Source organism: Brachyistius frenatus, unplaced genomic scaffold (genome assembly GCF_029030835.1).
Source record: "Brachyistius frenatus isolate BFR_SWC_R1_liver_20210118 unplaced genomic scaffold, ASM2903083v1 Contig_94, whole genome shotgun sequence".
Taxonomy (NCBI): Eukaryota; Metazoa; Chordata; class Actinopteri; family Embiotocidae; genus Brachyistius; species Brachyistius frenatus.
Window position 1 is genome coordinate 1,148,106 of NW_027210693.1, and position 27,238 is coordinate 1,175,343.

The window sequence follows — 27,238 nt, forward strand, 5'->3', positions numbered from 1 at the left end:
AGGTTACCTCCATCTCAGTCTGCCTCCGCTTCTCAAACTCCCTGCAGCCTGCAGCACGCCAACAAACTGCTAATTCATCAGTGTGCTCGGTGTGGCGGAGGCTCTCATTGGCAGCCGGATTAACATCAAGTGGCTCTGGTTGCCTTCATAATTTATGGGAGTGTTATAAAAGATGAGCAGCTCGAGATGTTTTATGGGACGTTCGGTACACAGCCATAACAGAGTCAGCCTCGTGCCAGCACAAGCAGGGGGCCGCGCAAATGTCACATGACATATTAGCATCTTTTGATTCATCAGCAATCATTTATGAATAATATATCACAAGTGTAGATAGTTTAGTGGATGTATTATGAGAATCAGCGAAGAATCTAGACAAATAAGATTGTATTTTCACACTTTTCACTTCTTGTTTCACCATCACGACTTCCTTCACTGTATGTAAATATACTGCAGAGATGATTTCCTTCAACACTGCGACGTTTAAAACCTCTGCACACCCCTCCGCTGTGCTTCTCTAATTTGGATGTTCCTGTAACATGGCAGCTTTTCCTGTGAGTTTGCAGAATGACATCAAATGTAGTTCACACGACACCGATACACATCCATATTTGAACAGGACGTGCCACTTCCTGCACAGATTTAATGCAAGATAAAACAATAATTTGTGCTGCAATATACATGACTGAGCCATGTCTAAATGGGTCTCGAGGCATCTGGTTTTGCAACTCCCAAGTTATTTGAATTACCCCATTAGCAGAATTATTACGTGCAACGTGCTGCCAAAAATAGATGGAATGCAACAAAATCTTAATCCTCTTGAGAGGGTTGCAACTCTTTCCAAATTCAACAGGTGGTCTTGTAAAAAATATCACTTTTCTTGGATGCAGTCTCTGATGTGCCACTTATGCTGATTGTCTCAGCGCTGCTATAAATCCTCATGTGCACTGACGTGTCCTCCACAGGAAGCAGACTCCACCAGTGGGATTCCTCGACTTGGGGGTTAACAGTTATAGTATTGTGTGGGGTTTTTCCTTCTTTTTTTTCTGATATCTCTCTTTTCTCCATCTCCATAGGCCCTGTCTTTTTTTCTTTCTTTTTTTACCATCCTTAAACAACTCAGAAGACATGTTCAACAGACTCTGAAGGTGTTTCAGAGGTTCAGTTGAAAAACGACAACAGATAACACCTTGTTTCAGTGTTATTTCTCAGTAGAACATGAGAGGACATGCTCGGTTAAAAGGTTAATCTCCATGGATGACTGGCTTCATCCAACACCGCGGCTGTGTTTGTCACTCCCTGTGCTTTGCCTCTCCTTTTGCCGCCAGTAGTGGAAACCAGCAGGGGTCCGGCCTGGCTAAGCAGCAGCGGCAGTGTTTTTCTATCACTGTCACCCTCACTGTGATGAACAGAAGCAGGAGCAGCGGTCCTGGGGGCAGCAGGCAGGAGGGAAGGGCCAGAAAAACAACAACAGAGAAGCTTGTACACATCAACTCTCCCCACTTCAAAGGGCCTCTGATCAAGATTGATTGCTTGCAGAAGAAACCTGCACAAATCAGTGGGATTTTTATTTTTTTTTTTTTTTTTAAGCCGGGAAGTCTTTGCTTTGCTTTGTAGCCTAAAGCTGCAACTTTAAACATCTTTGGGGGAGCTGGATTGTGTATTTAAAATTAAAATTAAAAAAAAAAAAAAACAGTCTTATGACAGCTTCCAGGACAGAAAGCTTTCATGAAAAATCTTTTGAGTGTGGCTGCTGGCCAGACTGCATGGCTGGTTAGGAGCTCCTCCCACCTCCCTATGCCCCCACCCCTCCCCTCCACCCCCCACACGCTGCAGAGGACTCCTGCTCCGCTCCAGGCAGCACTCCACCTCTGCACAGTGCAGCAGCAGCAGCAGCAGCAGCAGCATGCCCGGCTGGAGCCGAAAGCAGCCTGCAGCAACACAGTCTCCCGGTCTGTAACCTGTCGCATGTGGAATACAGACGGATGGATATCGGCTTCTGCGGGGATCAGAGGAGCAGACAGTTGTGTTGATTACTTGCGGTCCTTTTTTTTTTTTTTTTTTTTTTTTTTGGGACATCTTTTGTGTTGCCAGGGATCTCCTCCCTGGTCCGAGCAGGTAAGCAAGCAAGCAAGCAGTCAGCAGGCGGTAGATAACCTTGGCCACTTGAGCATGGTTGCATTGCAGCTGGCGTTTTAGCCTTTGTTTTCCTCAGGTACACCTGTTATAGTGGCTCGGTGAGAGCCGTATAGATTGAAGTTGCGTTTCCTGTGTGTGTGTTTGTAGTAATGCAAGTGAAAATACAGCATTTCTTAAAAAAAAATATATATATATATAAATATATATATATTAAGACGTGTTTTCCTTTCCAATTTCCCACCATAAGCCAAATTTGGCAACACGCGACACACATTTTCAAAAACGTCTCAAACCCAAACACGTGGGGTTTTTGTTGCTTGTGCTCGAGCGGATGTTGAAACCGATGCTGGTTAAAATGTATATAAAAAATGACCGACCCTTAAAGCTGGAAGTTTCTGAGAAAAGTTGACAAGTTTTTGGGCAGGAACCCCCCCCCCCCACACACACACACACACACACACACACACACACACACACACACACACACACACACACACACACACACACACACACACACCCCTACCCCCGACCTCCGAAAACGCAGGTTGTGGCCTCTGAATGAATGAATGAGCTGCTGCTGTGAGTGAGTGAGCAGGCGTGACAAATGTCGCTTGTAAATGAATTTGTATTCAAAGTGAGTGGCTGCACACTGAGACGACCTGCTTATCAGACTGTAACATGGAGGAGAGGTTGTCCAATTATTTTGATTATGAATGACTGGACTTTGTTTTTCTGTGGGAATGCCATCCAATTATGTTTTTTTTGTTGTTGTTTTTTGAGGGGTGGGGGCGGCGTCTCAGTAAAAAAACAGCCATTAGGACAACGCAGTGACCCTCGAATAATAACCATCAGATGATCTATACTTCATAAAAGCTCAGCGCTCGGGTGTGTGCTCCTGTCATGAATCTTTAAAGTGCAGTTGTTGTTGTTGTTGAGAGCGTTCACCTTCACCTTGATTGCATCTCTGGGCTGTTTAACTGTTAGTCCATAACAATACACCACGACTACCTTCTCCAGTCCATCACAGCCCGGCAACCGTAATACAGTTTTCGCCTCAAGCAATGGATAGCCCAGTGTAGTTGGAGTGGACTTTCATTTCTCCGTCATCCTGGTTGTGTTTGAGACCTCTGCTGGCCGGGCGACTCTGTGATGTTCAGTGCAGAGATCGAAGCGACGTGAAGAATGAGGTTTGCCACCTTCAGGATTATACTGTCTGTACGAGGAGGCCCAAAACTGTAAATCCCACATCAGACCAACATCCACCCTCAAGTCATTTCTCCGCGCGCACCATCTTATTATTTGTCGCCACTGACTTCTCACGTGCCCATGAGAGAATCTTCAAAGTCTATGTTTTATGTTGAAGGCTGAACTTGTGGCTGTTTTTGCTCTGTGTGTGCATATTGTGGATATGTAGTTAAGTGTGTGTGTGTGTGTGTGTGTGTGTGTGTGTGTGTGTGTGTGTGTGTGTGTGTGTGTGTGTGTGTGTGTGTGTGTGTGTGTGTGTGTGTGTGTGTGTGTGTGTGTGTTTTACTAGAGGAAGTGAGAAATATTGGACCTTGAGCTTGAGGAGGTGTGGGGAATGTAGACAAGGTGGTCCACCTCTGTTCAAACAACCAGGGCTGGACATGTCAACAAGAGCAGGATAACCTGCAGCGTGCGCAGTGTGACGTGCGTCCCAGTCTCGTCGTGTGTCCCAGTCTCGTCTGGCCAAAACCAAAAAATGCTGGACATTTCAGACGAACCTCCCTCGTGCCCTCCTCTGTTGTTGTCGGCGGTTCCCTGCTGGGGAAAAGTGTACCGACGGAGACGGAGGTGACTGGCTGTCAGTCTGTCCTCTAAAGCAGGAAGCCCGGCAGCGTCTCCGATCAGTTGTCTCTTCACATGACGCGCGCACAAAACCACAAGACTCCGTTTCCTCTGTCGTCGCAGGAACGGTTAAACAAGCAGCGGGCTGGTCGCTGCTTTCCTGCTCAAACTGAGTCAGACAGAACAAAGAAGCATGTAAACATGCATTATCTTTACCAACAGGAAAACCCTTCATGCCTTGAGGATTAGTCGGCACACTGGAGCCGTGAATTACCTCTCCTGGAGTCAAGTATTCGTTATCTGTTGCAGTTTTTTTTTGAGTCAATAAACAGATCGAGAACAGCTCTGGCTGAAGATTTTATGAGGTAAAAAAAATTAACTTTAGAATAAATGTGAATAAACTCTGTACATATACAGACGCCGCTTCACTGTCTCAGGAGAGCGATTGTTGAGCCTCCGAGGCGTTTTGTCCAGGTCGTGAGTTGACGTGATTCTGTGTCGTTGCAGCACCTTGTTGAGAGACAATTAAAGCTGTGAAGGGACCTCGAGACGCCGGGAAACAAACGATCTCTCCGAGACGGTGTTGATCTTCTCGCTGTCAGTCCAGTTCAACAGGACACTGAGGCAGTGTGTGTGTGTGTGTGTGTGTGTGTGTGTGTGTGTGTGTGTGTGTGTGTGTGTGTGTGTGTGTGTGTGTGTGTGTGTGTGTGTGTGTGTGTGTGTGTGTGTGGACGGGGGAAGGGAGGTTGTCGTGGGTGTGAGATTCACCCCGGTGAGACTTGCGCCCGTTAGACATTCCTGACATTCCGACCTCCGGGATGCTTGAGGCTCCTCCGTCTTCTTCTTGCATGTCGGGGGGAAGGGGGGAAGGGGTGCAGAGGACTCCGGAGGGCTTTTATGTTTCTGGGCTCCCACCTGCGAGCCCCTTTGGGTGAACAGAAACCACATACCCTCTAATTTAGGAGGCCATGGGAACATGTAGCGCAGCACACATCAGGGCTTCTTAAGTTACATCCACGGATGACACTTAAACTGTCAGCTTGGACTCCGTCATCCGTTTCGTCTTTGAATGTTCAAATAGATGTTTGAACTTTGTCTGAGTTGATTTTATTTTTTTTGGGGGGGGGGGGGCACTCATAAATGTGCTTCCTCCTTGTTCTTTTAGTTGAATGTTTGAGCCTCACTGGACAGGAAGGTGTTTGTGCAGAGTTGGAAACTAGAAGGCTGTTTTTTTTTTACATCCAATTTTCAATGAAAATTGAGCCCATTATTTTAGGGGGTGGAGCCTACAAGCATGATTTGTGACATCACAAACAGTTAGGAAGCCGATCAGTCTGATTAAACTGAGTATGATGTGGAAACCTGAAAATGGTCTTTATATTAAAGTGTGAAACATCTTGTGGAGGAAGTAGATGCCATTTGAAAAGTCAGGATAGTTCTTCTTATTTGTTAAGTGAATTTAAAAAGAACTTATGGCCTTTTTACATTAGTCATTGTTTTTATGTATTGCAAACTGTTATACTTTGTCCCAAAGACATTTGAAGATACAGCCTGTAGCCATAAAATGACAACTGTGACTAATTGCATCTCATTCTTCCTTCTCTGTCTTCTACATAGGCTTCTGCCTTGTGATCAGCATCTTGTGACGTTGCAATCTTCTGTGGGGCAGCCATGAGAGTTCATCCCGTATCTGCCGGATACCTTCACCGCCACTTCTGACCAAACCCGATTTAGCAAACCGAAGATGTCCGCGTGCAGTGACTTTGCAGAACACGTGTGGAAACCCGGCTCTTGTAAGAACTGCTTCCATCCGTTTAGTGCGCACAAGACTTTCGGCGTCCTGGATGGCGGCGCGCCCGCCGTTTGTTTGAAGAGCAGCCTGGGAGGCGATGAAGAAGCTGGAGTGACGGCACCTTCGCCCTACAGCAAGCCAACCATTGCTGTCAAACCCACTATGATGAGCCTCGACACCAACGAGCCAACTGACGTCAACATGAACATCGAGCAGGTGAGTTTCTTTAACGTTTCCTCTGTGTATCCGACCTTGTTTCGTGCTTTTCTATCTGTCTGGATACGTGTATCTTTAAAAAAAAAAACAACATTGTGTTTATGCTTATTTGCAGCAGGACAACACAAAAAGCCCAACTGAGCGGTTGGACCTGAAGAAGCTCTTCGACCTGTCGCCTCTCTACATTGATAGTAATGGCTGCAACAAGGCCCATAGAGATGCAGTTCTTCAGGGTCCTGATGCCAAGATGGACTACAACAACTGCTTCTCTTTGGCTCCCTTGTCCCCCAGTGTGCTGCCCAAGGACTCCATGATCATCAGCAACATCTTCGTCACCCAGGAGGAAGGTCGAGGCTCTCAGAGTCTAAACAAAAACGCCAACGAAGACTCCAGTAGGCAGCAGAACAGCACGACCGCCATCAGAACCAAGAGCACTTATAATGGAAGTGGTGTGACTACCAGAGCAAATTATCAAGGGTCTCATCAGGCATCTGTGGAGATACCTTTGTCAGTGGATATGATCCCTTCCAGTCCTGCCACAGTTCATTGCAATGGGAGTACAACCACCGTTACCACAAAGACATACAGCACTTCTACCCCTCCCTACACCACAGCCTTAAGTGTGGACGCTACTAGCCACGGCAGCCCGACATCCCTCCACTCTGTACCTGTCCTGTCTAAACAGGGCAGCCTATCGGACTCCTCTTGCTCTTATCGTAGCAGTACAGATTCACTTCCTGGACCAGAAGGGTCGGGAGGAAGAAGAGACGTGGCAGGGAGCCCCCAAAGCCCGCCAGCCACGGGCAGCCCGAGGTCAGCTCCCAACTCTCCCAGTGGACAAGACTCTGAGCCCATTTACGCAGAGAGCACCAAGAAAAAACGCAAGCCGCAAGGAAATGGACCGCAATCCCATCCTGAGTCCCCAAACCAGACTAAGCCGTCCCAGTGCTCTGAGCTTGACCTTTCTGGAGAGAGTCAACGGGCTACGATCACTGTGATGGCTGCTCACACGGAGTTGAACAACAGGACGTTCTACCTGAGCAGCCCAGATTCAGCCGTCAGCACCCAGTGCCACTTCAGCCCCACAGCACGGAAAGACCCCAGCAGTCCAGCTTTCCGCTGGCCCAGCCCCAGCCACAGCACATCCTCTCTGGCCACAGACTCCTCCACTCTGTACCCGAAGCCCCAGTCCAGCCCACCTATTCCTCCTAAGAGGAACATCCGCTCCCCCAAACTGGGCACCTCCAGCCTCTCGCCATCCATGTCCTCTCCAGTACCTCTTCCCGAGCTTCCCAAACTGGGCACCTCCAGCCTCTCGCCATCCATTTCCTCTCCCGTCCCTCTCCCTGAACTGCCCATGCTCTTCCTCGTCTCCGCTAAAGAGGGCCACTTCAAGGTCCATGTAGAGAACCAGAGTTCACCATCCGAACGCTGGCATAAGCCCCATCACCAAAGCTCTGGTTGGAACTGCCGCATTGAGGAAGAGGAGGAGGAGGAAGAGAGGGAGAGGAAAGAGGCGGAGAAGAAGAAGCTCGCTGCCAACCCGGGGACAACCACTCGAGGGACAGGCCTGGTCAATGGTGCTGCTGTCTGGAAGGAGGCCAGGGACTGGAAGGCCCACAGCAGCCCCCCTCCGATGACAGAGCCAGGCACGGCCCCCCCGGCGGCCCCCGACAATGGTGCCTGTCAGGGGGAAACTGAGGGCACCGGCGCAGAGGAGGAGGGCAAGCATAACGGGAGCATGCCGGCCAAGCAACCGTTGCACGCCGGCTCATCAGAGCTGCTGGCAGCAGGAAAGGGAGCTGCCAACAATGACCCCAACCCACCTCCTCCCCCACCTAAGAAACTGCACAGGTAAGAATTACAAAGAGCTTTTTGTTTGGCAGCTACACATTCAATTATTAACTCTTCAAACAGGACAGAAGACTAACAGTCTCCTGGTAGGACTGTATTTAGTAAATCTGAAAAAGTCTAGGATTATTTTCATTACTGATGAAACTTTCTCTGTTAATCATGTTGCCAGTTAACTTTTAAAAACAATGACCGATAAACATAAATGATCACAGAACTCAGTTTACAGCAATTAAGTGTAAAAAGTTATCAGCTCTTTGTAATTGTGAAACTGACTCTATTATATGCTGTTTACTTTGTTTAGAGAAGCTGAAAAGAATCACAGATGCAAAATCTTTTATGTGTTAGTATGTCATTTTCTAGAAAATTCGCTGTTATGTTTCTCAAACTCTTGCTTAGAACTACAGGATAAATACTCTTTATGATAAATAGAAGCACAGCAAATACATCAACCATCTTGAGTGAAAGGGCAATCTAAAATATTGCTTACGACAGGGCAGCAATGTAAAAGAACGTCTAATAGATGCTCAATTAGATGCTCGTAAACCAAACACTTACTGCAAGATTAATTTATCAAACCTGAACTGACAATTAAAGCACATATTTCTGTTCGGTCCTTTTGTTGTCTCTGCATTTGCATTACTGGGACTGTAGTTCAGTGGTGGTTTCTTTATATTACATAATTTAGCACTTAGCGTAAATGCGTTTTGTTCTCATTGCTTATGGACTGTAAGCCGCTGCACGTCGCCTGCGACTGCGCCGTTCTTACTGCAGTGATGTGTGTGAATCTTACAGTGTCTTCTCCTTTCATAGCATCATTATTCAGCCTTGAACCAGTCTCCATTCTAGCGCCTTGTGATCATTCCAACTGTCCTGGCATATTCCTCAATGCATGCCTTGTTCTATTCATGCAAAGCATTGTGACTTTTTCAATTCTAATTAACGCACAACATGAGTCTGTTTAATGGTCCACTGTTGTGTCATGTTGCTGCAAATTTGTTTTGGCTGCAGTACAATGTACATTAGTAGAAGTACAACAATTAATGTTGTTATACAGTGACCAATCTTCCATTAGCATGTGTTCAGTTGGGTCTATGGACAAAATAATGATATTCTTGATGACAGCATGTTGCTGCTGAAATGCACACCCTGGGTATTTGTGTTGCTTGGTAACCGTATTTAATTACATCTCTTACAAGATGTGCAAAATGATGAATTTTCACCTCTAGGGGTGCTCCTTTATGGGTTTCCTAGCCATTTATCAGCTGTAACATATGCACACTTGCGTTAAACTAAATCTCCACGAGGCTAAGAATACATTCTGCTGTCTGAGTCAGATACCCAAAGCAGGAAAAGAGAAGAGGGCCTGTGTACCAGCTATTAGAGCATCAAATGATCTCCTTAAAATACACTATAGCTTTGTCGTGGACGGCACGATGAGGTGCAACACATCAACTGCAACTTCCCCAAAACAAGCAGAGTATCTCGAGTTCGACTCAGCAAAAAGCCTAATGGAGAACATTTAGCTGTCAAAAACACAGATTGCTGATCACGTTTCAAGGGCCCGTATGTTTGTGGTAATTCTAGTAAGGACCCATCTCTCCTGTTATGACATTGCCGACATTCTGCCCTGATAAAAATACCTTGTTGCGACACATGTGGGAACACGCCTTCAGCCAGCCGGCGACAGTTTTGGCTCTCTGGCGTTCCTGGTTTATCGGCGGGGTTTAGTTTGTTTAATCAACAAGTGTCCCTGGTCAACTCAGTCAAAATCCAAACTTTTATTATGAGGACATTAAGATTTATTATTGGCAGAAATTAGACTCTTGTGAGCTGACTGGACGGAAAACATTTCCCACACAAAGACAAGCCCCCCAGTGAGGCAGCATTTTGATCTGCTGAATCATTTAAAAGCCACAGATGGTTTGAAAAATCTGCTTCTCGGAGCCTTTGATCACTGTGAAAAACACCAATCTTTTGCTCTTTATTCTTTGTAACAGGTCAACCACCATATCATGTGGTAGGCCAGCTTAAGAGAGGTGTGTGTGTGTGTGTGTGTGTGTGTGTGTGTGTGTGTGTGTGTGTGTGTGTGTGTGTGTGTGTGTGTGTGTGTGTGTGTGTGTGTGTGTGTGTGTGTGTGTGTGTGTGTGTGTGTGTAAGTGCAAGTACTCTCTAACAAGGAAGGCGTGTCAACTGGTCAGTGAAGGTTGCCCAGAGGGAGGGGCTTCAGTGAACAGATTGTTGCCCCTGGCAACTCCCAAACTGTCCCGGCCTGGCCAATAGTTGCCACCGGTAGAAGTAGAATTTATAGATCAGCCGCGTGGATTCACGTCCACCGAGCTTGACTCGGGTTTGAGTTGCCTTTTGCTCTGTGAGCTACTGTTCCGGGACGTAGCGCCCCTCCCTCCATCCTGATCCCTCTTCTGCAGCAGAGCGGATGGCATCTCGTTGCTGTCTGACAGACTTAAAGCTGCTCTAAAGTGAACCAGTAGGTGAACGAGTGGATGCTTCATAAGAGATACGGGCGCTTTCATTTAACACATCTGATAGGTGCTTTGGTGCTTCTCCTGCTGAGACACTTTAAATACACATATGACTCGTGTGGAGCCAGGGTTGTGTTACTACACATGGCGGGGCTTTAGAGAGCCGTCAGTCTGATCCACGGGCAGTTTGTGTCCACCGGCCCAACAAGGACCTCTGCTTCTTCAGCATGAGGTAGGCACCTGACTGCAGCTTTTTCTGGTACGTGTCTCGAGGTAGACGCTGAGACCTTTATCTTTAGTCTTGTGGGGGAAATGGTGATGTTCTTGCCCACGCAGCGGTTTTGTTTCAGGAAGTTTATAATGAACTTGGCTTTTTAGGTAAGCAGAAGCCTCTTGCTTTTATCACACCTCTATTAGGTGTTGGTAGCCAAAATTCAGAAGTAGCTTTGAATACGATGATGTTTATTTCCTCCCTCTTTCATACCCTGCTTTTAGCTCGTCTTCTAATCTCTTGTAATATTTTCTTGGTACATATAAAATAGTAATAAGATGAAGAGAAGTGAAATAGTTTTTGGACAGTTGCAGGGGATAAGCAACCAAACTAAACTTGCAGATATTTTTTGTATTTGCATATAAATGGAAGGGATTTGCAATGAAAAGGGAGATCAGGTAAGGCTGGAGCAGTTTGCAAAAGATAAAAAAGATTTATGTCAAACATTAATGGATCTTTGGTTTATGACTACACAGCCATAGTAACAAGCCCAAAGTCAGGGTCAGATAAACAATGGGTGTCTTTCTTCTCTGCACTGTATAGTAACATGCATGGAGGTTGCACAACATGAAGGATCAAATGTAATCTGATACAACAGACATACAATAGATTCGACACTTTTGTGAGTCTTTATTTTAAAAGAACACTTAAGAATGAAACAATTTTCAATCAATTCCTCTCTGACATATTATCATAAAAAGGAAGCTATCACCGTGGATTCTTTGAGGTTGTGTTTGTTGCATGGATGTTGAAGATTGCATGATGTTGTACATGTGTACCTGTTACTACCTCCGAGTCCTCTTCAGTGTACGACAGGCTGAGTCAGCCTGCTTTTCCTCTTAACCCTACTTCATTTGGATTATAGTACTACATAACCAGCTTGTATCATGACTAAAAGGTTATTGTCTCGACATAAAATTGCCCTGGAAATTTAATTTGTGTATGCAGACTTTGTCACACCCAAAAGACGTGACAAACGTACGTACTTTGTCTCTTTTAATGGTGTCAGTTTATATATTCACCACTGAGGAAGGTGTTCATAAGAATCAGGAGGTGAAGCCAGTTTTGTTAACCTGATCCACAACAACAACACTACAGCAGTTTAGTGTGGGTCTCAGTTTACACTGTCACACTGCTATCTGTGGCTAGTTAGCTGTAACCCCGAGCCGATCCCTTTTTAAAGCTCCCCGAGTTCCTCTCGCACAGCTTTATTAATACCGCACACGTCAGGAGAGCATGTGTGTCAACGGATCCAGTGCGTTACTTACTGAAGCGTGATTGTTTATATTCTAAATGTGGGTTACTGTCGTTGGCCGGGTGGATGACAGAACACAAACCTTGTCGCACAGATTTACTGATATTTCATGTACTTTGTTTGGGCAAAGAAAGTGATTATATCTATTGTGCAATCAGGATGCTTATTAATTGATGTTGAGGCTAAAACTGGGAATCTAAGCACAGGAAGAATAATGTGATAAAATGCATTTTATGCAATCCTGTTTGAAGTTAAAATCATACTTAAAAAAAAAAATCTCAATCTCAATTAATTGAGAAAATAATGCTCATATTAATTATTAGTTTTAGGCCCTGAATGCTTGTATATTCTTCCATGCAGTCCTAATCCAAGTCCTTTTTTTAAATTATTTATTTATCATGCCCTTCCTCAGACGGCTCATTTGTCCCTTCACATCCTTCCACAGGACATAAACGGGGACATTTTTTCACCACGGAAAATCTCATGTTTTGGATACATATCTGAGAGATCCAGAGTGAGAGACATGCACACGCACCTGGACCTATAATCCCTGCACCCTTTACCATCTCTCCTGCGCTTAAGCATTTCCACCGCCTTTCATCACGGCTCTTTTGTCTGTAAAACGATAGTGTATCCTTTCGCTAACTGCCCACAGAGAATACCTAACCCTTTGTCTCCCCCCAGTGCTCCTCTCCTTCCCTCCTCCTCATCTGTTTGTTCTGCTGATTTATGGTGGAATTGAAGTCAGGGGGCCGGCAGATAAATGGATAGAGGAGTCATTTTGTGATGGAAGGGAGGAATGAGAGATGAAGGGTAGGGACGAGACCTTGCTTTCCTGAGCCATTAGCGGGTATAATGAGACGAGTGAATGGCCGTCACTCAGCTTAATTGGTCACCTTGATTAGAAACTCTGCTCATGCACAGTTTTCATTGACATTATAAGAGGTCATCGTGGTAGTCAGGAAACTGAATAGGAAAAGAATGCAAGGCTCCCTTCGAGCCAGTAAAAAGAAAACACCCCCTTGTTCCTTCCCACGCACTCGGGCAACAATATCTTAAAAAGTATTTTATGCCTGTACTTATAGTGCATAGTTTAGAGATAAGAGGGAAGTAGGAGAGACACTAACATTTAAGGACGTGACAGATAGTTTAAAAAAAGCATCAGAACCAGAGATTCATTCATTCTGCTTTGTCTAAACCTGACAACTACTTAACCCGTAATATAGTCTTGCATAACCAAATCTATCTCCACCGTGCTGTGCCAATGCAAGAGAATGGTCTAGCTGCTCTCGTGCGTCATTATAAATCAGTCACAATTGTCATGTGCAGTGCTGAGCTAAGGTCACGAGTCAGCGAGGTTGTTCTGGTGGAACATTTGCATGTGGGGAGGCGAGCACTGGCATTATAATGGCTGAAAGAAGCGAGCAGGCCTGCCGTGCTGCAGCATCCAAATCTCCCATCCAAATCTTTTCCAGCACTTAGGTTGCTGCTCGAAGGTTGTTGTTGTTGCACAGATAGCGGAAGGGGAGGACAAAAACTACTGAAATATTTGGCCAGTAGCAGGTTTATATCCACAGTCTACATCCGGCAAGTCAGACTACCCACCATGCAAGTCAATTGCCTCGATCTGCTAGCCGCAAGCAGGAATGAGGAAAAGCAACTTACTCGGGGAGAATCATGGGAAATGACGTGAAATCTAATGTGCCACCATGCTGTTGCTGACACTTGTGGTCAGCAGAAGTTCCATAGACCCACTTTATGGTTCAGATAATATAACAGGTGCTATTGTACTTGAGTGAAGAGACATTGCTTTCAGTAAGCTTGTTTATTGCAGTTGCAAACAGTGAATAGAGAAGTGTGCTTCTCTAACAAGGAAGTGAAATTACTCTTCAGTATCTGTTTCGTCATTTAAAACATCAAAAACAAGGTGTTCTTTCCCATGAATTTACTAGTAACACAATCGCAGATTTTTTTAAAAACAACACATGAGGAAGTGGAGTGGTTCCACATTTACAAGGACATGACAAAGCTACTGACTGAGCAGCTCCTTGCACCATATACAGCCTCAATGCAATGCTTGTTTATATCTTGTTTATCTCGTTGTGTTGACCGAGCCCTGCTTTGTGGTTTTATCTATTACAGAGTGTGCAGTAAGATGAGTGGCAGCAACATGGAGCTGGACCGCTGCAGCCAACACGGGTCAGTAGAGAGTCCCACTTCATCTTTACGGGGTCTGGGCAGCGCCAGCCTGTCAGGCGCGTCCACCGACAACCTGACTGCTGACACTGGTAAGAACCTCACACTGAATCCAGTCCGGTTATGGACACTGGTTTTTTTTTAGGATGTCTTGACTGGTAAATATCTATTTACTGAAAGAGAAACATGTGAAGGAAGTCCAAGGTTTGAACTGATTATGTGTAAATGCCTTTTTGACAAGTCTCTTGGGTGTCCGTGGAAGTTGTTTTGTATTTCAGTGTCACGTTTAACAATAAGGATGCACTTTGTACAGAGTGAAACAGTAAAAACAGGAAAGGGAGAACTGCACGCTTTTACAGCTTATTGCTTCTCTTCCTCTGGTGGAGTGCAAATACAATTTGTTATGACTGACTGTTCATTTTCATACCTTGAGTTTGAGATCCCCACAATCTTTAGAGACATGGCTCAGAATGAGTGGCATCTATCTGTCCTTGGTCTAGAAATGATTGTCGTCCTTCACGTATCAGCTTTAAACCTCAGTGGCGCTCAGACGCTTGTAATTGCTGTAACTTCCTGGCCAATGTTGTTTGAAGAGATAATTATGGACCCTGATAACGAAGGAAAAAGGGCTTGGCTACATCCCACAGAGTACTTTTTTTTCTTTTTCTTTACAATCTTCTCCCCTCTGTGAAAGCAGTTATTGAAGACCGCACCACACAATTATCTCAGTATCTGTCTCCTTCGCTGTAAAGTCGAGTTCCAACTTTAAGTCTTTAATTGACAAATGGATCATAATTGGATGGAAGATGTTTTGAGTGTCACCTTGAACCCGGGGTTTTGGAAATTTCCAGGTCTTCTGAGGAGACGAGGTATGTGCTCGTATCGCGGCTGAGCAGTCGGCAGTGACAGAAGGGGTGAAGTCAGTAAATGAGATTTACAGCTGTCGTCCAGGAATATGTAAGTCTGTGAGCACTGTGAGGTTGAAGAAGATTAACTCACAAGGACGCTGAGAAACAAAGGTTACACTGTGTGAATCCACAAAGGCAGCGAGAAGAAAAGCTGCCGGTGGTTGTTGGTCTTAATTTCTATCTGCATGGCTGAGCCTTTATTTTCCAGCTCCAGACAAGTTTATGTCACATTGTTTGTGTGTTTTTCTTTCTGCTTGGTACACGTGAGTTCGATCCTTTCCATAAACAACATGCTATATATGACCTGCTAATGTCATTTTTTTTTTTCTTCCTTCATAGGTTCTCGTGATGTTACACGGATGTCTTGTTCCTCTCCATTTCTCAGAAGTCCTGTGGCTTCAGCTCCGGGGTCTCCTCACCCGCCCTCCTTTCACAGTTTAGGCAACCAGCCGCCTCCACTCCCGGAGAAGAAAATGGTCAACCGCACCGTGTCAGCGCCCGACAGCTCCAACGGGAAACCCTTCATCCGAGCCTACCCCCGCCTCCCGTTCACCGGCTCGGAGAGCAACGTGTGTCGATCCGTCGACGTCGGCTCCCGCTCGAGTTTGCCATCCAGTCCCGTTGACCCGCGGCCCATCTTCTCCTCCAACGAGTCTCTGGAGCGTTGTCACGCTCCACTGGCCCGATCTTCGAGGTCGCGGACGCTGGACGAGCCGATCAAAGCTCACGGGCGTCTGGGCGTTCACTGCCGAAGCAGCATCACCTGCTCCTCTTCGCCACAGCTCAGCGTGCCGTTCTCGGCCTCGGAACCGTGTTCGGCACCGAACCTGGGCTCGAGCCTGCAGCTCCAGACCCTTCTGAGTAACATTGACAGTAGAGAGGGAGTGTACTCGAAGCTGGGCGGCCTGTATGCCGAGTCTCTGCGGCGCCTGGCTCTTAAATGTGAGGATCACTTCACGCGCTCCCAGAAGAACCAGCTCCGGTTTGAGGAGAGCAACTGGTCGCTGTTCCGGCTCACGTCGAACAAACCGAGCTGCAACGCCGGCGATGCCGTGTACTACTCCGCTGCCTGCGCCTCCGACCCCAGCAACTCCTACGCTGTGAAGGTAATCCCTAAATACTGAGCCTAATGCAGGAGTGAGAAGTTTTTATATAATAGTTGTTGTTTTTTTTAATCATAATACTGATCACAAATAACAGAAAACACTCCAGATACTTTCTCAGAATTACAGAGCGACTAGTTGATCTATTTACAGTCCAACCAAACAAGCACGTTATTTTAATCAGTCTATAACGATGCCTTTTTTCATTATGAGCAACCAGCAGTAGTTTTCTCCTCATTTAACAGCTTCCTGTTGCTGCTACTTCCTGTGTTTGTGTTTCCGGTGACTACTTCACAGTAAAAGCCACAATGCTGTTTGGACATCCAGCGTCAACTAGCAGCAACAGAAAATGTTCAGTTAAGCAGTAACTTAACAATAATTAAGACTAAACAGTAAAGTCCAACATGTAAAAAAGAGTTTGACTTCTAGAACATCTTGATGATTATAACTTTAACGCTAAAGAGAAAAACAGAATTATTTTTGCATCATCACTCAGTGCTTCAAATAGTTTAGACATTTGACAGATTTTTGTAGTTGAATTTCTAATCATTTCATAGAAAACCTTGGTTTTACACACTAAGTACAGGAGACTATAAGTCTATGATTGCAAGTCATTGTTGGCTCTGTGTTTGATTGCTAATGTGAAGAGAAGTGTTTCTCAAATTGTTAAGAGAGCAAGTTGCAGCTCAGTCGAGATCTTTACTGCTGTTAAAGGAATAATTTGCCTAGTGGGTGTTGTAAATGTATCTTTAAAGCGGGGATTTGACAGTTAGAAGACAGAATGAGGAGATTAAAATCGGGCGGTGGTCTCATTTGTTCTTAAGCTTCAGATGGGATGGTCCCACGGCAACAACAACAACAAAAAACCTTCAAGGCATTTAGTGTAAATCAACCAGGAAGGAGGGTGTGGATTCAGTCTCACTGATCTTTGTCCCAAAGTCATTAGTGCTGTACAAAGCAGCAGCTTTTTGTATTGTATGTGTTATGCCACATCCTGGGTGCCCACAGTGTTGCTTAACATCTTTAGGCCCAATTAATCTTTACATTCCAGGCAGGATTTACAGTCAGACAAACCTCTCGTGTCAAGGCCAAGACACACAAACATAAAGTAGTATGAGATCACGCTGCATCGATGCTAAAGATGATATCATAATTTGCATTGATTAGTGTGATTCAGTACATGTGTGAGTATCTGTGTGACTTTGATTTTAAGATATGCAACCATGTGTGTTGCCAAATTGAAACTCTATAAAAGTGGAATTTGGTCCATTTAATCACAAACGAGATTATATGTGTAAATCTGATCCCAACACATGATGAGAACATTACTGAAACGTTATGGGGAGCTTTTATGTCAGATGGAATTATTACGCGAGAGAATGTAGTCGTTTAGTTTGATCCAAACTCGGCTCAGTCCTGGAATCAACTTTACCTCCTCGTAGTTTAAAAACTGCCTTTTTAAAAAGCTTTTCAGTTGAGGAATTAGTTTTAAAGCTGCATGAAGGACACTGATTTCTCTTTCATGAGAACAGAAACCAGATTGGCAATGACCTTGGAATTTAACTAATAAGAATTCCTCTCTTGTGTTTCTTGGCGTCACTCTCTTCCTGTTTCTGTGTGTGGAATTCTTGCCATTCCTTTCTTTTTCTTTTGCTTCATCCCTTCCTCCTGCCCTTTGTGTGTAAACCTTTCCAGATCTGCAAGAGTCCGTCTGTGGAGGCCAAACAGGGTCATCTCTACGGTCTGTCCGTGCAGCAGAGCATACCTCCTCACTTCAACCTCCAGCAGGATCGTGGCCACTTCCTCGCCTGTGTCCCTCAGAGCATGCTGCCCTCTGATGAAGTCTCTCCGCCCGCCGCTACTGCTTCGTCGCTGCCGCAGCCGTCCACGTCTGCGAAGGGTCAGCAGGTGGACCGAGAGCGGGTGGTGGTCATCACCCCCGAGATCCCTCAGCAGACCGCGGCTGACTTCGTCCGGGAGTGGGAGGCCTTCCATAAAACTCAGCCAGAAATCTACGAGCGTCGCGTCTGCTTCCTCCTGCTGCAGCTCTGCAACGGCCTGGAGCACTTGAAGGAGCACGGGGTCACGCACCGTGACCTTTGCCTAGAAAACCTGTTGTTGGTGCCTCATCAGCGCAGGTCCTCCCAGTTCCCCCAACATACCGCCACCGACCACAGCACCGTTAACGGTTCAAACGGCGTAGAGAGTCAGCGCCACCTTCCCCGGCTCCTCATCAGCAACTTTGCCAAGGCCAAGCGCCGCTCCTCCGAGGATGCCACCTCCACCAGCGTGGACCCTCGTATCAAACGAGACCACGCCAGGTTGGCGCCTGAGATCGTCTCAGCGGCCCAGTATCGCAAATTTGATGAGTTCCAGACGGGCATCTTGATCTATGAGCTCCTCCACCAACCCAACCCATTCGAGGTGAGTCCAGCACTGAAGGAACAAGACTACCGCTGCGAGGACTTGCCTCCAGTCCCCTCAGCCTCCCTTTATTCAGCCGGCCTCCAGAGGCTGGCCCAGCTGCTCCTGCAGCCCGACCCCATCAAACGCATCCATATCCAGGAGGCCAAGCGCATCCTGCAGAGCCTGCTCTGGGGCCCCAGGAAGGACCTGATGGAGCAGCAGTGGGAGAGACACGGACAAGGGGGAGGCTTCGTTCACGGAGCCCGGCACGAGGGCCTTCTCAACTGGCTCGACGTAAAAAGGGCCCTGCTGATGATGAAGTTCGCTGAGCGATCTCTGGAGCCAGAGAGGAACGCAGAGCTGGAGGACTGGTTGTGCTGTCAGTACTTTTCCTCAGCTCATCCTCTGTCTCTCTGCCACACTGCTGAACTGCTCTACTCACTAAAGTGAGGACACACTGAAACGTGTGCGAGCAGAGCCAGACTTAAGTGTGAATTTGTGAATGAGAATGACCAACGATGTCAAAGTTAGTGTGTCGACACCCCGGATAGCGCGACCCTCTGGAGGAACTGTGAACCCGCCCACCTGTTTGCGCTATTTCTACATGCATGAGAGCCAAGCGTCGAACTAGCCGTCCACTGCACTGTACATTCGACACCAACAGTATCCTGCTACAGACAAAAAAACAACAACAAAAAACAGTTAACTTGGGGAACATGACCGAACATGACCTCTGAAAACGCCGCTGTCAGGGAAAAATGGACAAAAATCACAAAACGCTCTCATACACACAAGAATCATTTTGTACCAGTGATGCTGATGAATTCAAAACGGGAAAATATGAACAGTATTCATAATTATATAATACACTTACCAAAGTTTCATGTTTGACACTGTATTGTGCGTATTTATTAAATATCAAAGGAGACATTTTACGCAATGACGACAGGCTAACAACTCGTAACATTACTCCGTGTCTGCCAGTGATGCTGTGTCGTATCTAAATGTGCAGCTAACTTTGTCTATATACAGTATATACAGCTAATTTGTCTAATATTGAAAATACGAGGTCACCCGCAGACTTGCTCTGTTGCACCTTTTCTCTCATATGTTGAGTCGTGGGCACATAGTGCTGTACTGTAAACAACACGCTTTTCTTTAACCAGATCCACAGAGTAATGCCGGTTCCTCTGAGGAGGAAAGATCAACCTTTCTGAAGTATTTTAAATTGACAAAACAATCGGTAACGTTAGCGCTTGCTCCTACCGAACGGATGACGCCCAGTTTTTTGTTTTTTGTTTTTTTTCTTCTGCTTACTTTTACTATATATTTAAATTTTTGGACATTTGTCACAGTGCCTTTTTGTTCTTTGTATATGTTACAGTGACTCAAGCCAAAATGTAAATATTACTGATCATTCATCCGTTGTGAAACTGGCCTTTCACAGAATGTTCTAGTAACAACTTTGTACAGTGATTTGTAGATGATATGAGATAGAAATGAGCCCAAGCAGGTCTTAAAAAGCCATGAATATGAGCACCAGTTAAAAAATATTTATGATGTAATTTGTTATCCTGTAGTAGTCACTGGAATTTCTTTTATTTTCATAATATGGATTATCGAGTTTTTTATTTGGCACAGCAGCAGCTGGGCCTGTTTTGTTTTTGTTTGTTTGTTGTTGGTTTTTTTTGCCTCCTTTGTCGCCATCAGAGGAAGCTTCAAGTTCTAAACTTTTTATCTCCAACAAATAATTTCCTTATAAAGTGTAGAGAGGCTAGAAGTTTACAGCCTGCCTGCAGGTTTTTGTCCGTGACTAACGTTGAAGAGAAAATGACCTGAACTCACAACTAATGCATTATTGATTTGAATTATTTTGTGTGCCTCACTTATTTGCATCCATCAATAAACTGTGCATATATTTTCTCACAGCAGTATCTGTGTTTTGAACATTATTTTGTACAAATTCATTCTGATTGTTGTTAATATATCAGCAGGTTCCTTTATGTGAAAGTTAACATACGAGTACACATTGTTTAATTTGATGTCTTTACTGGGGACCTGACTGTAGAGAGATGAGAAGAAATGAGGACCTAATTGGAGTCCAGTTCCTCCGTCCTGTGACAGATGAAGTGCAGGGTGTAATTGTGATGACCAACATACAAAGTAACCCACTCTTTATGTTTCTTACTCTGCTCTCTGGTTTGGTATTTCTATCTCGCAAATTAAATTATGCAAGACTTTGTGGCAAAATTGCTAAATCTTAACCCTGTAACAACCAAGGACTGCAAAGGGAACTGAAAATCCTCAGCAGGATGTGATTTTGAAGCTGAATGCACTCTTATTTTTCCTCGAGTCTTTCTGCTGGAAATATATTTGTGTAAAACCTAAAGTACTTAACAAATTCAATTTGGAAGTTGATTTTTCCGAAAAAGTACTTTTTTTTTTTTTTTTTAAGGTACATTTAGAAACTACTAAAAATATAAACATGAATAAAAATCACAGGACTGAAGCTAAAAAAAAAAACAAAAAAAACTGTAGTTTGGCTGTCAGACGGGAGTTTTTCAGTTTGAGCTTTCAGAAATATTTGCTCTGGTGAAAGACGCAGAGTGCATCGCACCAATCAATAGACAGGTTGGTCGTGAGGTAGATTTGAGTTTGGAGCCTCAGGCCAAAACAGACCCGAGACCCCCCCTCTCCCCCCCATCACCCCTCTCCAAGTCCCTCCCCCAACTCTCCCCCCTCCACCCCCCTACCATGGAGCTTTCTGCTTCACATCACTCCTTCAAAACCACTGGCTGCTCCCTTGTCATAGGTGGAACTATGTTGCTATGGTGTTTTGACCAATGGAATGGCATTTCCAGGAAAGCAGCCTGTCTCCGTCTCCCTCTTTCATTCACTCACACACACACAGAGTCACCGAGTGAAGCAGCCTGTTGAGCAGGAATCCAAATAACCCCCTGGTAACAACGGCCAAGGCCCCTTCTTTGTTTGTCCAGTGAACACCGGCCAGGAGGTTGCATACTTTATTTGAGGAAAATATGCATTCCAGCAAACTGTCTTCAGACCCAGACCTAAAAAAAAAAACAACAACACAAAAACAAAATCACCACACGCTGCTAAAATATTAATTTGATAAAAAAAAAAAAAAATAAAAAAAAAACTCAACAGCGGTGAAAAGAATTATTTCAGTAATTCCCTGTAAAACCTTTTTTAATTTACCATATTCCTGACGTACCTCCTGGTCCATTTTCTTGTTTGTTGGTTTTTCTTATTCCCAGAAAGGAATGCCCAAACACAGGCAGGGACATAATTAAAGATATTTTCAGTACACAAATATACACCACGCATCCATATATGTGCAGGCAACCACATCGTTGAGTTCTTTAAATTCAATGGTGGCTCTTAAAGTGATGATCTTGACAGAAATGTTGAACTTTCCCCCCAATGCTCCCTCTCCTTATAGTCGCTGCTGTGCGTGGTGCACTTTCAAATACTTTTATAGTCCCTAACACAAAGGCAAGAAATATAGTTATATATATTTTTAAAGTTATAGTTACTGTTTATACATCATATGTTTATGTGCATGTCAACATTTATTTTGAAACTTCCCTCTAAACCACAAGCATGACAGCATGAGAGTAGTTAACTACATATCCACAATCTGTCTGACCCATATTTCACCTTTTCGTCCCACTCACAGTTTGAACAGTTTATGGTCACCGATGGCTGGTTCATTTGACCTTAACTAAGCTATCTAACAAATTTTCTGTTCACCGTGTTACAGCAGCAGTTACAGTGATTACAGAGCAGCTCCGAGTGCTTCTGTTCGGTCAGTTCAACATCCATTAGTGCGATTCCTAACACTGAGAATCGCTCTCTAATTAATTATAAAGACACATCATCCCCTCGACCTCGTCCTTGGCCACGTGGAGGGTGTACAGTACATAGCTGCAGCTCCCTTCAGACTTATGGCCTGCTCTGCTTACACTGCCTCACTGGTAAACTCGACCTCTTCAGCTTCCTTTTGGTCCTTCACCACTCCACCAGCCTTTAAACTGACATCATGCACAAGTGTGTGGATGGTTTCTGTCCCACTGACACTTCCCTGCGTCGTGCTGCTTTTGTTATTCTGCAACAATAAGGTCCATGAATCTTTAATAAAAACAGAAGGCAGCATTACCACCGGCAGAAGTAATGCTTAAATCAATAACCCGTGGTACGAAGTGGGGCACTGTGGAGAAATGAAACCCGTTGCGCATCACAGCTTCATCAACTGCTGAATATTTCAGGGTGACAGGTGTGTCTCAGTTTTAAGATGTGGTTCATTTTTATGACTTTAAATGAAACATTACACAAACTAAAAGCATTCTTCTGTAGAGGTGCTTCAATACTTAATCGACATCGTTTGAATCTACCAGCAGAAGTAACATTTACATTTGTAAGGCAGGACCAGTTTCTTTCTATTTATAATATGATTGCCATTTATGTTGTTAACAAAATGTAAATATTAGAAGCAATTTTAAGAAAAATGTATTTTAATTCGAGTAGGACAGCAGTCAGGATCTATTTCTGGTAGTATTCTGACATCTAGTGGCCCAATATTGCTACTACATTCAGATTTATATTCCGATATGTTCCAGGTATTCAAATATAGTCATTTTATGGGAATACCAAGTTTAGGAAACAACAACTTTTCACAAGTTTTTTTACACTTAAAACACTTGCAGGGTTTTCGCTACCATTATAAGGAACAGGCAGAGTGACGCTACCTGCAGACAGCATGTTATGGACAGCATCAAAACCATCTCACTTCCTTTTCCAAAGATCTAACGGCCATAGCAAGTTTTCTCTAAGCTTTTTTTTGGTGTTATTTTCCATCTGGTCTAGTTTTTCAAAAAAAAATTTTTTTGTAAAATCTTACAGATTTTGTAATAATATTAGTGGTTAAAAATGATGTGAAATTGTGTACTTTTAATTGAATTTTTTTTTAATTTGGTGCACCAAATACATGCTTCCACAAACTTAAGAAAAACTGAGTTGTTCTGGCAGTTTATTTTTATTTTGAGGTACTAACTCGTTGAATATGGAGTTCTTTGTCGCCGTTTACAAATAAGAAATATCAGAGTTCGAGAATCATTTTTAACGTTACCTGCCAGAATTACATAGCAATGTTCAAAGATTTTTTTTAAATGACTTATTTTGCTATGAAATCTTGAGAGAGGGCGACAACAAATTCAAACGCAGAAATGTCATGAACTGTCAAACTTTATTTTTAGATCAAAACAAAGCACAGCATTTAAACATTTCAACACTAACGACGTCCACCGACTGTCTGAAGTGTGAAAAAGATGCAATCAAGCACTTTTGGTTTAATATCATGCTCAGAATTAAACGTTAGTCAAACTAGTTTGCTTGATCATGAAAAAGAATTCACCTTTGAAATGATTCAACATCGCTTTCAACAGGTTGAATTTCATCATGCCAAAGCCTAAGCAGACGTAGGTGAAAGGAAATTCACTGAACTTTTGACTTTGTGACGTTTACAAATGCATTCGATCATTCATTTGTTTGTGTGTGTCGAGGAAGAGTGATTCAGACTTGTCAGTTTGCAGCCTGCAATGCAGTGGAGCACCAGGTCCTCAGGCGGGACGCCGGTTATATCAGCCCGGGGAGAGGAAGGGATGGGAGGGGAGGGAGGGGAAAAAGGAGAAATTGAGTGCATGGGGGCGGCAGGGGAAGGGTTCAGGTTTCAGTTAGAGGTTACAGGAATGGGATGGGTTGGGAGGGGATGTGGGATGTGGAGAGGGTGTGGGGAGGGGGGGGGGCTGATTTCGAGGCTTTGTGTTCATTTCTTCTTGGGTTTTGCCTCCAAGGGTAGGCCAATATCCCTCCCACGCAATTTCAGCCCTATTCGTGGCAGAAGATGAACATTTACACAACTGATAACAGAGACAGAATAAACATGATGGTTTTATTTGGGGGGGGGGGGAAAGAAGAAGTTAACAGTCTGCTCACCGATCGCTCTCTCTATTTTGCCCATGACCTGGTTGTTGGGAATCGCTCTCCCGCACTCATAGTCAGCAATGATTTGAGGCTTCTCGTTAATTTTCTGAGGAAAAACAGTTTGCGGTACATCATTTTAGAGTTTGGTTGAAACTACCTAAGAATGTAAAACGCCTGTTTAGATGAGAACCCATTTTTATCTACAACCCAGTTCAGAATTAAAAGATTCACAATGAGATAAAAAAAACACACAAAAAAAAACGTTTTATAACGTTGCAGAGAAAACTAGGAAAACGGTGTTCGAGCTCGACTCAACCCGGCCGGCGCCGACGACTCGGCAGTCGGGTTTTGAGTGTAAAGTTTTAGAATTTGATGCACGGTGTTATTTTTTCTGCTTGTTATGAGATACTAACGTGTTTTTTTTGTGTTTTTTTTTTTTAAATGACTAAATTGAGACTTTCCGCCGCGGCGTCCCAGACGCCGCATCGCTGTGGTCCATTCATGCCACAAGTCAAGGACCTATCTGTCGTTCCCGATGTTGATATTCTCGCCCGAAATTTGCTGTGCAGTCCCGCTGCCTTTATGTTGCGCAACGCCAGCGCGAGAAGTCGGTATACTCACAGTGGCCAGGTCTTTCTGGGTCAGGCCTCTCTCCTGCCGGCCTTGCTGGATGACCTTACCCACCTCCAGGGGAACCCGTTCATGGTGGAGCTCCTCCGTCTCCCGGTCCAGTTTGGCTGTATTTTTTGTCACAAGATGCTGTTTGTTCTGCCCCGCAGACCCTGCGAGACAAGCGGCGAGACGATGTAATGCTGAGGCGTCGTGCAGGGTGGCAGGCATGCAAACGCTGCACAAACTCAACACCATCGAGGTAATTAAGTGCTTCTCCCGCAGGACTAAGAGTAGGATGACGAGAGGAATCCCTGAAGTGCTTAAATGTAAGACCACGCTGCAAGTTAGGAGGTCTACTTTAAAAAAAAAAAAAAAATGACTACAGAAAACAGAAATTTACATTTCTTGCTTGTCTCGAGATCCTCCCCTCGTCTCTGAGCAGCAGTGATAGCCTGGAGAGAAAAAAAAGACGTCATAAAGTCATAAAATTTCAAAACATAATCAGGTATCAGGAGATTGCTTTATTCAGCTTTCCGTCTTTTTTTTTATTACTCGTGTAGTTAAAAAGTAACAAATGTGCTTATCTAAGTGTGTTGAAGAAGGTAAACAAAAGATCACCTGAGCACCATCACGTTTCCAACGAGGTGAGGCCAGTAATCTTTCTGCTTTTCTCAAAATGGATTGATATTAACATCCACCTCCATTCAAAAATACGTTTTGCTCGTTGTCATATTTTTTTTTCCTCAAGAGTTTGACTAGTTGTTGTTTTCATTCTTAGCTCACGTAAAATCTGAGTGTTTAGGATTAATCACAATCAGCTTTATTGATTAAATGTTAAGCCCCGCCCCCCCCCAGGTACAACGGTCAATCTCAGTGACGTCAAACCGGAACCATCGAGAATTGACTGTCAATGTGCGACACCTTGTTTTTAAATAGGTAAACACGACAAATTAGTGAAAGTATTATTATTATTATTATTATTATTCATCAGTTTACATCATTTCATTACGTCAGCAGACGAAACAATGAATGTCTATGTAGCCACGTAGGTTAGCTCATGTATTTCAATAATAACACGCGCTCACCCTGGATTTACAGTAACGATTTTTAAATAATGTTTTGTTTTGGCATGGAGACCAAACGTTCCCACAAAAACAAGGAGGTCGATTTGTTTAAAAACGTGTTTGTGCAGGTGTGGACGCAGCTGCTCGGTTAGCTAACTGAACTCGTGTTCGTCACGTCGCCTCCGGAGATCGGAGTTGAGAAAAAAAAAAATAAATAAATAAATAAAACCCGAATCGTTAATATTATTATTGTATTAATGTATAATACATCCTCTAAAAAAAAAATTAAAAAAAAAATCTAGCGATTCGTGAGCTAAGTGGCTAGGCTAACTTCCGGTCAGAAATAAACTTGTTATTAAACTGAAAGCACGTTCGCGGTTCAAAACTCAACCACGTGCGCGAACTGCTTTGCGAGATTTAAATAAAAAACAACAACAACAACAACAACAAAAAAAGCATCAGCATTATACTCGGGTTTGTTTAACATATGAAACCTGATTTCAGCATTTTTATTTTGTATTTACCTGCTTGGATTTGGCCTGAGCAGCGGTCGGCCCCTTCTTCCTCAACACAGTTACGGTGTCCCAGTCGCTTTCTGCCATGTTTCCAGACGGGGTTTTAATGAAGATACAAAAAAAATAAAATAAAAATATACAAGTCCGACTCGGTGTTGTGAGAGTGATCCTTTTTGGGGTTTTTTTTGTTTTTTTTTAGCTGCTTTAGCGAATCAGATGCTCCTTCCAGAATGATCACCCACGCGTTCTGTCAAAGCTTTATTTACAACAGTGTGGGCGAACAGAGGACAGTCTCCGCAGCGCCCTCTGCCGGTGGAGCGCGCTGACCTACATTCGCGACGACTGGGGTTTTCAGGTTGGTTGATTTTGATTTCACGTTTAAAACACACATTACATCAGACACGGAGAAGAAGAAAAACAACAACTAAAGAGCCACTTAATCTAAAAATATAATGTTAACTTCTTTTATGCACAGAAAAAGGTTATTTCTCTTTTTTTTGTTTTTTGTTAAAACCCGTGTTTGCTGCCCACTGACATAAGACTTTACAATAACTCACCTCTGGCAAAATCCATATTGTATATTATATATATAGATATATACTGTACTGTATATATACTGTA

The 27,238-nt window shown here is 44.2% G+C and overlaps 2 protein-coding genes across 3 annotated transcripts; one reads left to right on the forward strand and one right to left on the reverse strand.

Annotated features, from left to right (window-relative positions):
* The first annotated feature begins 2,045 nt into the window (after positions 1 to 2,045).
* On the forward strand, positions 2,046 to 20,354 carry LOC138628028 (inactive tyrosine-protein kinase PRAG1-like). 2 transcript variants are annotated; one of them, XM_069710757.1, is made up of 6 exons: positions 2,046 to 2,115; positions 5,560 to 5,950; positions 6,066 to 7,804; positions 13,953 to 14,098; positions 15,254 to 16,020; positions 17,713 to 20,354. In XM_069710757.1, exons 2-6 carry the CDS (start codon positions 5,687 to 5,689, stop codon positions 18,871 to 18,873), a joined length of 4,077 nt encoding a protein of 1,358 aa, XP_069566858.1. In that variant the 5' UTR covers positions 2,046 to 2,115; positions 5,560 to 5,686; the 3' UTR covers positions 18,874 to 20,354. The 2 variants fall into 2 exon arrangements, with proteins under 2 accessions (XP_069566858.1, XP_069566859.1); XM_069710758.1 differs by having other exon boundaries at positions 6,069 to 7,804.
* A 3,316-nt stretch (positions 20,355 to 23,670) lies between these two features.
* On the reverse strand, positions 23,671 to 26,884 carry edf1 (endothelial differentiation-related factor 1). Its single transcript, XM_069710773.1, has 5 exons — positions 26,627 to 26,884; positions 25,439 to 25,490; positions 25,048 to 25,208; positions 24,439 to 24,532; positions 23,671 to 24,330 (listed from the first exon to the last, which is right to left on the reverse strand). Exons 1-5 carry the CDS (start codon positions 26,702 to 26,704, stop codon positions 24,269 to 24,271), a joined length of 447 nt encoding a protein of 148 aa, XP_069566874.1. The 5' UTR covers positions 26,705 to 26,884; the 3' UTR covers positions 23,671 to 24,268.
* Positions 26,885 to 27,238: the final 354 nt, after the last annotated feature.